This window comes from Cheilinus undulatus, linkage group 6, assembly GCF_018320785.1.
Source record: "Cheilinus undulatus linkage group 6, ASM1832078v1, whole genome shotgun sequence".
NCBI lineage: Eukaryota > Metazoa > Chordata > Actinopteri > Labriformes > Labridae > Cheilinus > Cheilinus undulatus.
Window position 1 is genome coordinate 3,763,133 of NC_054870.1, and position 17,478 is coordinate 3,780,610.

The window sequence follows — 17,478 nt, forward strand, 5'->3', positions numbered from 1 at the left end:
AGAATGGGTTTTGCATTATTTAACTCAGGTTTTCTTATAATCTGAACCATCTTTAGAATATCTGTGGTGACATAAACCCCCCCCCCCCAGATCTTTGGCTTGCATCCGCCCCTGGTGACAGCTCTGTTTCAGAGCCGTGTGCTCTCTCCTCTCCTCCCTGGCTCACTCCCACAAATCCCACACTCACACACACTCGGAGAATTTCTCACTGAGCCGTGAAGTCTTGTTAAACTGCTCTTGTGTGGAATGATTCGACTCTCTGACTTAGCAACACGTCAATATACGGCATAAACACAGTTCTGTGGTTTCATAGAGAGTCATGTTTTTAAATGGATATGAGGAACAACAGCACTCAAGTTTAACCTCACTGTGTAGAGCTGATTTCTGTCCTTCTTCTATGTTTATGTCCCAACACAGAGAAAATGAGACACTTTGCGTGTCTAGTCACATGATTTCTGTCCTACTTTAAATCATCAGTGACTAAGGGGTTTGAACTTGTCAGCTCTGGCTGATACTTGATCTCTTTTATTGAAGCGGCCACGCTCGTACATCTCAGCGAGGACATCACTGCTGTGGCGGCATGCCACTTGTAAATCCACACTGGATTTGATGTTATGTGTCGAACATAAAGGCCTGGTCATCAAAATTCCACTGAAATTAAATATACGGTGTAGCGGCTTTAAGCCGGCTTCTGAGGGCGGCTAATATTTTAGGGGGAGCACGGCTCTGTGCTCTCTGCTGTCTGGTAGGAATCAGTGTGTGGAGGGCTAATTTAATGGAAAGTCAGGTACTTTTTTAATGGTAATGTCGTCCTTTGGAGGAGTCCACTGTTCTCAGATACAGGTGAGACGCCACAGCTCTAAACTCACGTTTAGAGCGTGTTACACTGAAACCAGACTTGATTTCCTCAACATTCTAACATTACCAATAAAATAGTCGAACATGAATGTGAATCAAAACAAAAACTAGAAGAGCTCTGAGAGCGCCATTAGCCCCATCTCCCAATAGTACAGAATCCTTTCAAAAAACTTCAGTGTGACCCAAACTTTGTGATGGAAGTAAGTTCAGTCATCTAATTTGCATATTCTGACATCACCAGACGGCCTCCACCATCATTGGCTGTGCTTTTTCTCCCATGGCTTCTACCACGTGTCTTCCTCTGCGGTGTTTGTCATTCCCGATCTCCGTCACTATTCGTGGTGTTTTGAACCCCCCCCCCCCCCCCCCCCCGAGATACCCCTACCACGTCCCCATGTGCCCCCCACCACGGCACTTGCTGATTACTCCCTCCCAGTAGGGTGGAAGCACGGTAAGGCAAAGCATTGGTTTCACTACGTGTGGACTGTCATGGCGGACACATTGCCTGCCGGTGCCAACAGAAGCACTGACAGTCTCACCGATGGTCTCACCGCACTGATGACAGGGTCCAAACATGGCATTTAAAGCCAAAATAATGTTTTAAAAAGGCAAATATATGAGATGGGAAGTTGAAATCATGGTTCTTAATTGTCAAAATATGAGATAAAATTCAAAATCATTGGTTTAAAATGTCATAGCATTAGAAAAATATTTAAATTTTGAGTTTTAAAGGTCGAAACAATACTTAAAATTTAAAATTATGCATTTTAAAGATAAAATTATGTGATAAAAGTCAATGTAAGGAGCTTAAAATGTCAAAATGTGAGAAAAGGTCATAATGATGAGTTTTAAAGGTCAAAATATTACTTTAAAATGTTAAATTAAGGATATAAAAGGTCAAATTATGAGATGAAAGTCAAAATTGTGAATTGAAAAGGTTGACATATGAAACTAGAAAAGCCCTCGGAGAGCGCAGACCTCCGCCATTAGCACTATGTCCCAGTGGTGAAGAATCCTCTAAAATATTCCTGGATCCGTCCTCATGTGCCCCCCACCACTGCATTCGCTGATTACTCCCTCCCAGGTGGGGTGGACACGCGGTGAGGCAAAGCATTGGCTTTGCTACAGGTGCCATCAGATGCACCCATGGTCTCACTGGATGACTGGAAGTCATGTCAGAGGGTGAATATTCCTCTATTCCTCCCAGCATTGTGAGTATTCTCGCTACAGTTCGCTGTCTTTCTCTCTGTTGTGCTCAGACTCGTCTCCTCAACCGGGTGTGTGTCTTTCAAACTCTATAAACTCCAAAACTTTGAATAGGAACACACCCAAAAATGCTGCTGGGATTGAAGTTACTCATGTCTGCCATCTCCTGGTGTAAAGTGGTAACGACAGTAGAAAAGCACTCGGAGAGCGCAGACCTCCTCCATTAGCCCTATCTCCAAATAGTACAGAATCCTTTCAAAAAATTTCTGAATCCAAATGGTGATCCAGATCACTCCCAAAATCTAATCAGTTTTTCCTCACGCCATTTCTGACATATTTCATCAAAATCTGTCCACAACCTTTTGAGTTATGTTGCTAACAAACAAACTAACTAATTAAGAATGCCTCCTAAACATAACCAGAGGTAAAAAATTGACATTATAAAGTCCAAAATCCAACCTCTGTTTTCAGTTTTGTTTCTTGTAAATGTTCGGCTTTACACTGTTTAAATTTACAGTTTTAAGAACTACACATTTCTAAGTTTCTATGTCTCATTTTAATCTTGGAGATTTAATTTTTTTCTTGCAAATTTCCAACTTTTTAAACACTGAGATTCAGGTTTGTTTTCTTAGAGGTTTACCACTCTATCGTATCAAAATTTTGATTCACCCCCCCCCCCAAATATTACCAGATTCTCTTTGTTTCTCTTTTATATTGTTCCTAATACACCATTGTTCATAATGTTTCTAATCATGGTTTTAAAACATTATAAGTACAGTGCTTAACAAATGAATTAGACCACCATCCAAAGTAAGGTTTATGCCACAGCTGCCCTAAATGAACAGCATTGGTAATTACCAAAATCATTTTTTATGTTTCTGCAATGGTTAATACACCAATATATAGAAGCTCTTTAACCCAAATGATATTTTTAATGCTAAAATATAATTATTATTGTTATCCATGAGTTTTCAAATTTACTGATTTACAAAGAAAACTGAAAAAAATAGTAAAGCGCATTAATATTTCTTGATTAATATGTCAAATTATCATTATTTACTTGCATTCCTGAACAGAAAAATGAGTTTTAGTGCTTGAATGTTATGCTTGATTCATTTCTGACTTCTCAGAGAAGCCCAGTGAGCCGGGTATAAAAAGGTGAATTCAGTTTGAAATCCCTCATTCCTGTTCAAAATGGTAAAACGTGGAGAGCTGACTGAAAATGAAAGAGTCCACATTAAAGCACTTCATGATGCTGGATGGTCTCTGAGACAAATATGACAGGTGGTCTAATACATTTGTTAAGCACAGTATATGTACATTTAATTTTGACTCCCCTAGGGTGCCCAGGCCCCAGGTTGGGAACCATTGGACAACAGATATAAACGAAACAATCAAAAGCAGCACAGACAAACCAACACAATAAATGCAAATAAATCTCACTGTTTGCAAACATAAAGGCTACATTGGTGTAAAAAGTGTTTAAAGTCAAAGTCCATATGAGATCTCCATGTATTCAAAAAATCCTGGGTTCAACCAAGAGATGAATACTTACTACTCGGCTAAACAGTTCAGTCTAAATCCCTTTGTCTGTGGCTCCAGAATTCTGAATCACATTTGTTTTCAGTTCAGGCCAAAGTCTGCAGAAAGAAGTGGAAAAAGCCCGTGTGACATCAGGTGTTTGATTCACTCAAACAGCTTTGGAAGCCAATCCATGGCGGCCTCCATATTGAAATCGCTGTCTCAACCAAAAATGGGTTCAACCTATCAGCCCGCCCACTGAGCTGGACTTCCTGTCAGCTAAGCTAGCACTAAAGCTAGCCTTCTGGTGGTAGTGTCTGTGCCATGATCCAGGTTTTGATTTGTTGTGTTTATGAGTTTCTCCAGTGTTTTCCTGTGTTTCTTCTGTGTATTTCATGTTTCTAGTGTTTACTTTATGACCTTTTGTGTTTCATTGTTTCTTGTAAAGTTCTTGTGTGTTTTGTAAATCCTTCTCCCTGCCTGTTTGAGTTTCCCTCCTTGTGTTGTGTTCTTTGTATTCCTTTGGTTGTCGTGTGTTGTCTTTGTATCCTCCTGTGTTAGCAGTGTTTCCTTATTAAGCTTCTAGTGTACTATTTGTTGTCTTTCAGTCCTTGTGTGTCTTGTGAAATGTTTCATGTTCAGTTGAGTCCCTGTGTTTGTTTCCTTGCTCCCCTCCTAGTGTCTCTTGTGTTTGAATCTCTTCCTGGTCCAGTGTTCTTGTGTATTGTGAAGTTTCCTGTTTTATTTTGTAGTTGCCTTTGAAAATTTGCATATGTGGAGTATGGACACCCAACATTGTGACTTTATATTTATGTTTTAAAATTGAAAAAGTATAATACCCCCTCTTTAAATAAAAAATCAAGGCAATGAGTGACGACGCTCAGCTCATGAAAGTGGACGTTATCCTGCAAACACGATCAAAGGTCAGCAGGGCTAGCACTGCTACCATTAGCAATACTCTGTAAGTCAAGTTCACTTCATTACGGTGTGACATTTTACTGTTGCACTGTGAAGCTGGTTTGCAGTATGTTGTACTTAAGACTGGTTGGCTAAAAACTATTAAATCTATTTAAAAAAAACAATTATAATTTGTATCTAATGGGATAGAAATACTGTCCAAAACAAGTTGGCTTGAGGGTTCATTCCACCAGTGATTGCCTTCTACTCTGAAGCGATGCATTTCCTCACTGCTGGTAAAGCAAAATCAGAGGCTCAGTAGGTAAGGTCGGTCGTCTCACAATGGGAAGGTCTAATCCCCAGCCACACGTCGATGTGACCTTGGGCAGGACACTTCACCTCAATCTGCTGCTGCTTTGTTGGTGTGCTGTAAACGAGTATGGATGTGTGTGAATGGGATTAGCTAATATTGTTATCAGTGTATGAATGTGGTGTGAACAGGTAGATGTGACCACTGACACCCAGACTAGAAAAGCTTTACAAACACAAATTCATTTACTATTCTGAAATATTTGATCTCAGAAGAAAAACAAGGTGAGAAGGGACGTGCAAACACTGAGATGTCAACTTGATAACAGGTCCAAACTGCTGAGAGCTGGTCACATGACTGAAACATATCACAGACAGTACCTCTGCTTCTAACAGCTCCAGAGAAATGTCACAGATCATTTGATTTTGTTTCTCTGGAGGATAATAAACCCTGGGCTCCTCGGGGTCTCTTTAAGAACAAGTTTATCTCCTTAATGTGACAAAGGACTGAAACCAAGCAAGCTGTACTACACTGGCAACCTTCAGCTGTCTATTTATCCAAGCAGATCTACTTTCACGGTCAGTAAAAATGTTTTCAGTTCTACTCTGCCAAGTTAATAACAGAGTCACTCGAGATCATGGTGCATAAATCAAGCAGCACATTAGTCTATTTATAGAAAATTAAAGTAAAGTGACTGGGGTCATGAGGACCTCAATGAAAGAAAACCCATCAGAGAGATTCTTCGTCAGACACCAGCACAGGCCACAGTCTCAGTGTTCCTGTAATAAATTCATAACATACGGCCAACTCTAGCAGAGGGATAAACAGCATTCTTTTAAAGTTATTTATTCAGAAATGTCCCATAATTCTGTGTTTCTGATATCCACTGACAGTAAAGCTATGCTCATAGCTTTTTTCACATGCACTCCTGCAAACTTCTTGATAAATCCAGGACAGGCTGCTACTGAAATACTCATTTTGGTGCCTGTTCGCCGATAGGAACACGTTAATTTTACTGCACACTCACATGTTCGAGCTGATGGTGAAAAACACCATGGAAAGTTTGGAAGCAGGAAATAAAATCTCTGAGGATAACCAAAAGCTTACTTAAATATGTAAATATACAACAGCTGTAAACACAAGAACTGCACTGATGGAACAGAAACACATTTTTCTATTAAACTGGCAGTCACTAACCTGTTTCATATCTCCACTGCACTGATATATTTCACATTCATCTGGGAAAGCTCCTATAGGAAGCATTAGGGAAGGATAGGACTTTTCAAAAAATTCTCAGAAGGTGATTGGAGGAACATTCTGTCACATGAATAACCGACCAATAAGAACGACAAGATGAAATGAGGTTGTACAGATGTGCTTCTCCTTAACTGACATTTTACTGCTGCCGCAGTTTGTAAATATTGGAGCTTCTCAGCGGATAAAATTCATGATCATTATCATGATTATTTTCCAAAAATCTCACCCAATGACCGCTGGGATAGGCTCCAGCCCCCCATGACCCCCAACAGGATAAGTGGTATAGAACATGGATGGATGGATGGATGGATGGATGGATGGATGGATGGATGAATGGATGGATGGATGGATGGATGGATGGATGATTTTCCAAGCTCAGGAACAGACTTCAGGAAGACAGGCTCTCTGAATTTATGCTGCTAACTATGGAGGGGGATTTTGTTTTTGAGTCCTTCAGTGATCCATCAGTCAAAACAGCAACATCCTTCAAAACATTACTTGGCAAATATACAGACGAACCAGTGTAGCAAGCATGGCACATTACTTTGGTATTTCAGTTGGTCAAATCAAGAGCGCTTCAAAACTGGGGAATGTCAGTGTTTCATAGATAGACGTTTGCACTCTTTTAAACAGGATGGTACCAGTCAAACAGGACAGAAAATCACCCTGTCAGGGATCTCAGACTCAGTCAGAGCAGGGGCTGTATTCCGAATTTGGGTCTAGCCTTAAGGCCTAACTAGGTCTAATTTCCTATAGACTGTCAGCCTCATCTTCACCAGTAACAAATTATAGGTAAAAAAAAACAGAACATTGATGAAAAATAATTCTGACTTAAAAAAAAAAAAAGTCTAAAGTCAAAATCAAGACTTTTAACAGTTACAAAATAAAATTCCAAATCATGAGTTTAAAAGGTAAAATGATGAGAAAATAAAATTCAAAATTTTGAATCAAAACAGTCAATATTTGGGATTAAAAGTTATATAAGGAGTTCAAAATGTCAAGATATGAGAAAAAAATCTAAATCAAGAGATTTAAAGGTCAAAATATAAAATAAAATTCTAAATCATGAGTTTTAAATGTCAAAATGAGACAAAATTTAAAAAAAATACTGAATCATATAATATAATATATAAAGATGAGATCAAAATTTAAGATTTTAAACAGAACAGGTTAATATTTGGCACCTAATTGAAGGAGTTGAAAATGTCAAAAGATAAGATTAAATTCAAAATTATGAATTTAAAATGTCAAAAAATGACAAGAAAACTAAAAGAGTGAATTTAATGGTCAAATATGAGATAAAAGTCAAAATTCTGATCTGAAAGATGTAAAAAGTCAGAAATGTATCATTAGGTCATAAATATGAGATGCAAATTAGAAAATACAAAATGAAAACACAAATTTCTTTTATAACATTCCTGACATTTTATCAAATTATTTTCACTCTCTACTCTGTAATTGTTATGGCTTAAGGATACTGTCAATCATCAAAGTTAAGTTTACATTGTTATACTGGAGGAAACCTGCACACCTCATACTGGTGGGCCAGTTAGAATAACGGGCCTTGAGTTTGACACCCCTGCCCTAAGTAAAATGGATGATGCAGAGTCGGGGAAAAGCAAAATACTACAGTGTCGTTTCAGCCTTTATATCAGTGAACATATACCAACACATGAGTGCATAAGAACATGCTTGGAGCAGAATGGTGCAGCTCCACCGCGAGCATAAAGACAGCACTGGTGTTTCTCTGGTTGACGTAAACGTCCTCACCTCTGTCTGCTCACTCACTCTGAATATTCCTGAATATTTCCAGCAGTGATCTACTTTTAGCTCACTCGATTCAAGTACAAGTTTCCGGCTGGAAAAAATCTGAGGTCAGTTTAAAAAAAAGTGCATTCACATAAGAAGCTCATCGCAAAATTTCATCAAGTTTTCAATCCATGTAAATAAGCTGTGTCTTTGTGTTCACATTATAATGTGAATTGGTATATTTACCTTTATTTATTTACAAAAAGACTCATCCTTCTTTATTTTAAAAATTATAGAGAATATTTGCCTTGCTGTTTGATAACCAGCTAAAAAACCTCACACCTCACAGAGACTCCATCTTAACCCATTGTATAATTCCTCAGAAGTTTTCATCATAGAAACGAGTCATGAGTCATCACAAAGTTCAACAGAAAAGAGAACCACAAGGCGTTTCCCCTCCCTTTTTGGCCAATGGGTCAGTCTTTACTGGTGGAAACCCCACCTCTTCACGCTACTGCAGACAAACTTCCTTTACCATTTAATCTAATCTGTTTAATAATCAAGACATTGAGACATTCATCTATCCATGACCCACAAAGAGATAGTTCAAATTCTTTTGTTGGAGAGTTCAATCTCTTCTTTCTTCCCATCTCCTGAAAGGTCATAAATTCATCTCCAACAAAGCTTTCATTTGAATTTGCTCTTCATTGTACAGATTGTTTCATTAAAGGTCAAATATTATGCAGAATACACTTTTTCAGGCTTTTCTAACAAACATTATGTTCCCCCAGCCTGTCCACAATCCTCTCAAGTACCAGAAAAATCCATTCCCCCCTCCCCTCTCTTTCTCCACCTTTCAGAAAACATGTGCTGAAACAAGCCGTTCTCAGATTTCCCCTCATGATGTCATGTGGGGAGTTTGCTCCGCCCCCAAATTTGGTTGGCCCTCTCCACTTGGAAAAAACTCCCGCCTACCTCTCCTGATCCTCCTCTCTGCTGGCAGCTTAGACGAGGATCAGGAGAGCCACATCCATTTCCTGAGAGGGGTGTGGTCAGGGGCGGAGTCAGAGAGATCATTAACACTGGGGCGTGGTGATGTCCATTACATTTCCTTACATTACTGTGAGTGAGTAGATTTTTTCATGTACTTGTATTTGAGTACTTTTTTAAATTAGTACTTTTACTCCTTTTTAGGTAACTTTTAACCAGAAAAAATGTATTTTTACTTGAGTACTTTACTCTTGTATGTTTACCAGCCCTGTTAGGTATAATGTGAGCTCAAATCTGGGGGATATGTGGTGGAGTTTCCCATCATGCCCTTGGGCAGAGTGTTTAGTTGTGTTTAGATGTTCCCTGTTGTACAGTAATCCTTGTCGGACTTCTTTTGCTCATATTTCATGCTGTTATTTTGGTACTTGAGGGGGTTGTGGACAGGCCAGAAGCACATAATTTTGTTAGAAAAGCCTGAAAAAGTGATTTTTGCATGTCAACATTGTGACAGTTCAGTCTGGCATTTCAACAGGCATCACAGATAGTCGTGGTCAGCCATATACTAGGTTTTAACCTAGTCTTGTTTCGGCTAGTCTTACCCGCAATTTCCACATAGGACGACTGCGCCGCGCAATGAAGAGTCGAGGGTTTGGTCCGACGGAAGGAGAACGACCTCACCCACTGGAAGCAGGTCTAGAGCGCCGTGCCGCGGCGCGCAGCGCTGATCAGCAGGCAGAGATCTCGGGAGAACTGCGAGTTCAAGCAGGAATAGATTGTCAACAGTGGACTATTTTACGTTTGGGGCTTAATTTATAATCCTTTCTGGTATAATGCTTCCTCCATGGGGTGAGTACATTAGGAAGTTAAAGGGTTAATGTTTGCTTAAAGGATCTGTGGTTTTACGTAAAATTCTTTGGCTAAATATCTCCAAAAGATAACTTCACCTCATCAATGGCACCGTTGTAGCTCTGTGACCCACTGACCTCTCGGTGACCCTTTGCTCTCACTGCAGGATGAGACGTAATGTAATATAGCGATGATTTATGATCAGGAGTGCATTGTGTTTTATTTTGAAAGAACCGTATATTTTACACTTGTGACTTCCTCTTCTGGATCTTTCTGATTGACGGGTATTGACGTGGTTTGGCAACAGCCGGTGATGAAAAAAGACCTGCAGCATATCTTGAATGAAGCGGAGCAAAGTGTCGGTCCAGGCATGCGCCGCTGCCGGTCTGGAGCGCCGGCTGTGGAAATGCTCTGATAGACTAGAGAGGGAGCGATGTGCTCCGCAGGACGATTCACTGGCGGTTCGCAGCATTTTCACTGAATGTGAAAATTGAGGGTCAGTCTAGTCTTTCTCATGATATAAAGCTGTAGGTGAACATTTTCAGTCATAGTTTTAGTCGACAAAATTAACTTTTGATTCAAACTCATCCGTACACATTTAGACTAAGGAAGCAGTGAGAGCAAACTGGAGTTAAGTGTGTTGCTCAAGGACACATCAACATGAGACTGCAGGAGCTGGGGAATCAAACCCTTTACTTCCAATGCTCATCGGCTTGTGTTATTGTTTGATTTAAAGTCCACTGGCAGCAGAATTTACATACTGTGCCTTTAAATTATCAGCTACCTAATAATTTACCATGGAATGACCTGCAATCTACCTGTAATCGTTCTACCCTGGTCCAACTATTTATCCATGTGTTACCTCACTGCCATGCCTGTTTTTGTTTAGGTTAACTAGTGGTTAGTTACTCACTACTACCTAGTATCGATAACATTTTATAAATGTGTCACCAGACAGACTTGTGTGAGTTTTAAAGTCTTGCTCACTAAAGACAGAAATAAACACAAATCACTTTGTGCAATGTTGTGTGACAATGCAGCTTCTCTACCGGCTCTAATTTATTGACTTTATGTGACTATTTACCAGCTGACGACTCTGTATGCACGTGTGTGTGCACGTGTGTGTGTGTGAGTACTTCTTGGCCAACTTTGTTGGCATGTTTCACTTCCTGTCTCATACTCATGATGTGTTGACTGCAGTAGTACCTCCTGTCTAGTGACATCCTGTCAGAAACATTCATTATCATTCATTATCTGTGCACACAAACTGAGACGCTTCACAATAAAAACACAAAAACGGGCTCCCATTTCACTGTGGCTGGTTTGTGTGGCGTTAATACTGAATTCATTCTTCTGTTAAATTACTATTAATCCATAAATCAATCCTAAAGTTGATCACAATGTTCAGACAGGAATTATTCAAAGTGAAAACCCCACAGCATCAAAGAGAGGGCTGATATACTGACAGTGACTCATACAAAAATGACTGGAACTGTCTGCACCACTGTTCCCTGTAAGTCACAGTTGTGTGTTTCAATCCTTTCAACTTCACTTTTTTAATTCTTCTTTTTTAATGTTAAAATAAAGCAGCTACAAGCTTTAGTTTGTATATAACTTTATTACAAACACACTTTCAGAATACACTTGATTTCCACACTCCCCTTCTCACAAAACCTTGGAAAAGTTTCTCTCCCATTACATGGAGGGGGACTGGACTCCAATAAAAAGAGCTTTAGGAGCATAACAACAGACAAAACCCAGCATTTTCAACCAGCATGAAGGCCGGGATGTGGGAGTTAAACCACACTGGTGAACCTCACTGAGATCCCCAGTATCATGTACACAGGCTGGAGCCGTTAACTTGTTAGTTAACATGTGCCATGTCATAAAAGAGCCGTAACACTTGTAAATGCTGAAAATATCCACAGAAAGCCGTTATTTCCCCACATGGCTGCATGCACAGAATCATTGTGGAAGGGAAACTGTTCTATAAAGAGGTGGCAGGCTGTCCTAGTGGCCCACTGTGGTAATGTAATAGTGATGTGTCATTCATGTATGAGCCTGTTCAAGCACTGGAGTTTGTTTTCATTCAGGCAGAATAAAGGGATGAACTCGTCTCTGCAACAGCCCCGTGGTGAGATTAATGTTTTATGGGGGTTGGCCAGTTCAGCCTGTGAGCAAGTTTCATGCACACATATCAATCACAAGACTAGTTTTATAAAAGCCAAAATGGTGCAGAAAGAAGAGCCATCTGAGAGAACTGACTCTTATTTCTGAGCTGAGCCAAACAATGCAGGTGAAGCAAAAGAGCCACTATTCAGGTCAGTATACTGTAAAAACTGTTATTCCTACACCAAATACTGCTTCCTGACACTTCATAAGAATTCAAATACATCTTAAGCATGAAGTAAGGTCAATATTGAGCTGTGACCTGCCACTCCTCAGTTCTATCTAAGGAGAGGAAATGTCTGTGTTATTGCACCTTAAATATCATGGTGACTGTGGCTCAGTAGGTAGGGTCAGCTATGTTGCAATCATTGGGTTGTGGGTTCGACTCCCAGCTCCTGCAGTCACGTCAGTGTGTACTTGAGCAAGACACTTAACCCCCAGTGTGCTGCCACTTCTGCATCAGTGGCATGTAAGTGGGTCAGCTAATACTGATGTAGGATGTAGGCACAATATGTGAGTTGTCCATGCGGGCTACAATTGGGTCCCATGGTGGCCTTACCTGTGATTGCCAATGTGAACTGTATGTGTGGCCAATCTAGAGACTTGCAATTGTTTACTACAAGCACAAGGATCTCTAGAGATATTTGCAGGCCACATGGGCAATCACAGGTGGGACCACCATGGAACTCATGGACAAACCCACATGGGACCCATACTGTAGCCCACATATAACCCCAACCGACATACTGGCTGTGTGCCAGTGGACTTAGGGTGCTTTCACATTAGGCCCAGTTGTTTCAAACCACACCGCGGCCCAATTCCTTCCCCTCCCCCTTACCCCCTGGTTGTTTTCCCACTCGCAACATTGAACCATGCCCGGTCACTTGCGTATTTACTCAGTCTGATCCAGCAGGTGGCGGCATGCACGTAGCTGGTTTACAACCCCGCAAAGGAGGAGAAAGAAGAAGAAGCTACCATGGCAACCACTGGGGTCATGACCTGAGCAAAGATTATTTTTGTTTTGACCTGACAAAGAGTCCATCCTGCAGCCATGGATGATTAAAATCACTTTTAGGATGCCGGCAACTTCGCTCTTCATATCTGCACATCCACTACAGCTCTGAGGATTAAATAGGCTCCCGCTACACAGATACAGCGGTTTTTGAGGTGACTGGAGACTTTTATTGCCTTTGCAACTCCTCTCACTGACTCCAACTTGTGTTCATCTGCAAGGTGAGTCATGACATACTATTTATTGACTGGATTCTGATGATTTCCGCCCTTTATTGAGGAAAAATGTGAACAGACTGACGCGCTGTTGAAAGAAGTTTAGTTTTTACAATGATGTCATAAAGCTGATACGACGTTCTGTCCCGTATCCGAGCACAGTTGCATTCACATCTCATCCAAACCGTGCCAGAGTCCACTGGAATCACACCCGGGCGCGGTTCGCTTGCATTCACACTACCCAAACGAACCAGACTTTGGGCTCAAATGCACTCAGATCCAGGACTGAGGCCCTAGAGTGAAAGCCACCTTAAAATCAAACAATAACACCAGATGATAAGAAGAGAGCAGCTGTTTACTTCTCGTTTTGAACAAAAACATCACTTCATATGACATATTTTACTAAACAGCCTCAGTGGAACACTGAGCTGAAATAACCACCTGTAGTTTAGTTTGTTGTCATCTCTCTGTTGAAGCCACAGACCCAAACAGCTGTTCTTATACACTGAGGCGGATGAACACATAGCCGAAGCTTGCATTGCAAAATAGTGCCAAACACAGAAGCTTTCTGAGTGGAAAAAAAAAAAAAAAACGCTTCAAAACTGTTGGATAAAACGTACAATTGAGCTGATGTTGTCTTTTGGCCCATTTTTACCTCAAACTCACTAAAGTACACAGAGAAACTGTACCAATCTAGAGCTCTTTATAGCCTAGCTTCCTCAAGCATTTAAAGGGACAACACACTGAAAACTCTGCAGGATAATGCCACTACTATTGCAAAGTACCTTATACAGCCTTACTTCAACATAACAAAATATCCCTTTAACTAGGGGCAATATTCACAGCTTTTCTCATTCATTGTGTAAATTTCATCAATGAAACCAAAACACTGATGTGTTTAGTAAAATGTTTCATATGAAGCAAAGCCACAAAAAGGACTAACAAATGTAAAAATCTGAATAATAAAAGTCAAAATCAATCTGAGCAGAAATGAAAAGAACAGATATGAAATTGGCAGGTAAGACTAATTGTTGTAATCTAGACGGAGATGCTCAAGAAAATTCCAGAACCAGGCTGCAGTTCTCAAGTAGTGTGGCAAGGAGGCGAGTATACCTCGGGAATTTGTACAATTATACATTAATGCAGGAGTGTCAAACTCAAGGCCCGGCCCTAAATCTGTCCCGTGGTAGAGTTTAGCCGTGAGATCATATCATATTTTTGTTATAACTGGACAGCCTGTAAGAGGTCTGCAGATTTCCTCCAGTATAAAAAATTAAACTTAACCTTGGTTATTTGAAAAATCTTTGTAGTCCTAAAAATTTAAGAAAGTAGCGAGTAAAAGAATTAAATAAAAAAGTCATGACTGTTGGAAAATAAATGATTTGATGACTTCAACTTATGATTTTGAAATTTCGTTTAAAATTTTCACCTCTTAGACTCACAATTTTAAATTAAACTCATATTTTGACTTTTTTACGTCTTGATTTTGTTTTTTTTCTGACTTTTTGGCCATTTCAACTCCTCCCTTTGACTTTTTATCCCATATTTAGACCTTTTAGAGTCACAATTTTAAATTCTAATTCTGATTTTGACCTTAAAAATATGATAGCAACTTTCTATTTAATATACTTGCCTTTTAAAAACATTATTTTGATATCTAATTTCGTGTTTTGACCTTAGGATGAATACATTGGACTTTTTATCCCCGTTTTTTTTTAAGTTTAAGTTTTGTTTTCCCGTAATTTATTACTGGTGAAAATGAGACTGACAGTTTATAGTTCAATGTTGATCCTGTTAGGTCCTCAGGTTAGACTTAAATTCAGACTCTGACCCCTGCTGGGACTGAGTTTGGCACCCCTGCACTATTACTACAACTGTACAAGAACTAGAATACTGTAACCCAGTGGTGTCAAACTCAAGGCCCAGGGGCCAAATCTGGCCTGTGGTATAGTTACACCCGGCCCACCAGACCACATCATATTCTTATTACAGCTGGCCCACTGGTTTTAGGTCTGTGGATTTCCTCCAGTTTAAGAATGTAAACTTAACCATAATAATTCAAAATTTTATCCTCTTGAATGAATGAATGAATATTAGAAATAGAAAAAGTTAAAATACTTCGATAAAAAGTCGGGAATGTGGGAAAAAACATTTATGTTTTCATTTCATATTCTTAATTTTGCATCCCTCGGTTATGATGCAAAGTCATGGTTTTGACTTTTATTTCATGTTATCCTTTTCGATGCACAATTTAGACTTTTATCTCATAGTTTTTACCTTGTAGATGTATAATTTTAAATTTTTAGGTAATATTTTGACCTTTCAAACTCATGGTTTGGAATTTTTCTCACATTTTGACATTTATAACTCCTTATGTTGACTTTTTTCTCATAATTTTATCTTTTGAATGCATAATTTTTCAATTTTTAAGTAATATTTTGACCTTTAGAACTCATGATTTTGAACTTTTCTCACATTTGGACATTTTTAACACCTTATGTTGACTTTTATCTCATAATTTTGACCTTGTAGATTTATAATTTAAAATTTTTAAGTAATATTTTGATCTTTAAAACTCATGATTACGAACTTTTCCCACATTTTGACATTGTTAACTCCTTACGTTGACTTTTATCTCATAATTTTTACCTTGTAGATGTGTAATTCAAAATTTTTAAGTAATATTTTGACTTTTAAAACTCATGGTTTGGAATTTTTCTTGCATTTTGACATTTTTAACTCCTTATGTTGACTTTTATTACATCATTTTATCTCTAAGATGCATATTTTTAAATTTTAAATATTGTTTTGACCTTTAAAACTCAAAAATTAAATATTTTCCTAATGCTGACATTTTTAACCAAGGATTTTGAATTTTATCTCATATTTTGAAAGTTAAGAACCATGATTTCATTTTTCCATCTCATATATTTGCCTTTTTAAAATATTATTTTGACTTTAAATGCCATTTTTGGACCTTTGGAGCTGATACGCTTGAATTTTTACCTCAGATTTTGAGCCTTTTTCTTTATCATTTTGACTTTTTTCAATCACAGAATCCTTTATCATCAGTGCTCCGGTTTTCCCCCATAATTCATTGCTGGTGAAAATGAGGTTTATGGTTAGATGTGGATCCTGTTCAGCCCGTAGATTGGACCCAAATTCAGAGTTCAGCCCCTGCTGTGATTAACTTTGACCCCTGCTGTAACCTGTTACAGTGTCTATTTTACATGAATGTGGTGCACCTTGAAATTTTGCCTTAATATCAGTGTGCCTTTGGTATAAAAAAGTTTGTAATCCACATTTCTACAGGGAAGGAAGGCTGAATGATTACGCAGAGCACTGACACAGGTGAGGGTCATTTGTTCAAGTTAATCTGAACATGGGTTTGTCTTTAACAGGTTTCTGTGCACCATGCCCACACCTTAAACCCTGCCTGTTTACCACTCAGAGGGTCCTGATCTGCCCATCTGTGTAATTCCCACAGCAGTGTAGCACCGTGGGTAGCGACAGCCACAAAAAGCACTCAGATATGGGTTAAACTCGCCGGCTTCTCTGTTTGGTTGGAAGCGTCCTCTCTGGTGTCTCTTCCACACACTGTGTCATGATCAGAAGAACCCAAACACAAAGACAAGCAGGAGAAAATAAGTTTTATAGTTTTCCCTCCAGCTGCCTCAGCAGTTACCACCCAGTATGTTACGAGTTCCAGCGTTCGCCTGAGCGCAGTTGAAAGCGAGGAGCTGTGAAGTTAACTTTTGCCACATGTTTATCGTTACTGTTGTGTTAAAAAGGGAAAGTTCGTCTGCCTACCTGTTAACAGCGCGGTGGGCAGCAGAAGACAGTAGAAGAACCAGACAACCACCTGAAGATCCATGATCGATACTCACTCCCCGATCATTAACGACGGATCAATAACAACCAAAGAGTGGGTCAGAAACCTGACTTTAACCCCCTCATGTGGGCTGATTGATTAGATGTGACAGTGAAATGAATAATCCATTCTTCCGATATCCGTTCATGGTCCCCCCACGCCAAACTTCGGCAGAAAATCCTCAAAGTGTGGAGAAAAGTTTCCCAAGTTTCGATCTGCTGCGTATTTCAGCGGACGGAGAAGTCTGCAGCCCAGGATCGGGGTAAGAAAAGTTCTGTGTTCCTTCGGAGGGGCCCAGGCAGAAACAAATGGGTTGTAGGTGGAAAATGTGATTCACTGGCAAGCAGACTGAAGGGCGTACATAGAGGAGCTATTCTCCGGCTCCGCTGGTCTCCTCCCTGCACCACTGCTATTACCCTGACTGACTGGTAGCTCTACAGTCAGAGCTGCACCGCCTGGGACTGCTCTGCACTGCTTTACCATTGTAGTGAGAGATTTATGCTAAAAGTCTCTTCATCAGCCCCGAGGTAGCCTGACACACAGTGGCATGTTTGTATGGAGGTGTGTTTGGGTCTAC

At 39.7% G+C, this 17,478-nt stretch overlaps 1 protein-coding gene across 3 annotated transcripts in view; it reads right to left on the minus strand.

The window, feature by feature from the left end:
- piezo1 (piezo-type mechanosensitive ion channel component 1) overlaps window positions 1-17,340 on the minus strand; it is a 127,895-nt gene extending 110,555 nt beyond the window's left edge. For all 3 annotated transcript variants that reach the window (XM_041789292.1, XM_041789293.1, XM_041789291.1), the window contains exon 1: window positions 16,841-17,340. In XM_041789292.1, coding sequence (XP_041645226.1) covers window positions 16,841-16,904 — 64 coding nt within the window. In that variant the 5' untranslated portion in view covers window positions 16,905-17,340. The remainder of the gene's footprint in view (window positions 1-16,840) is intronic.
- Window positions 17,341-17,478: the final 138 nt, after the last annotated feature.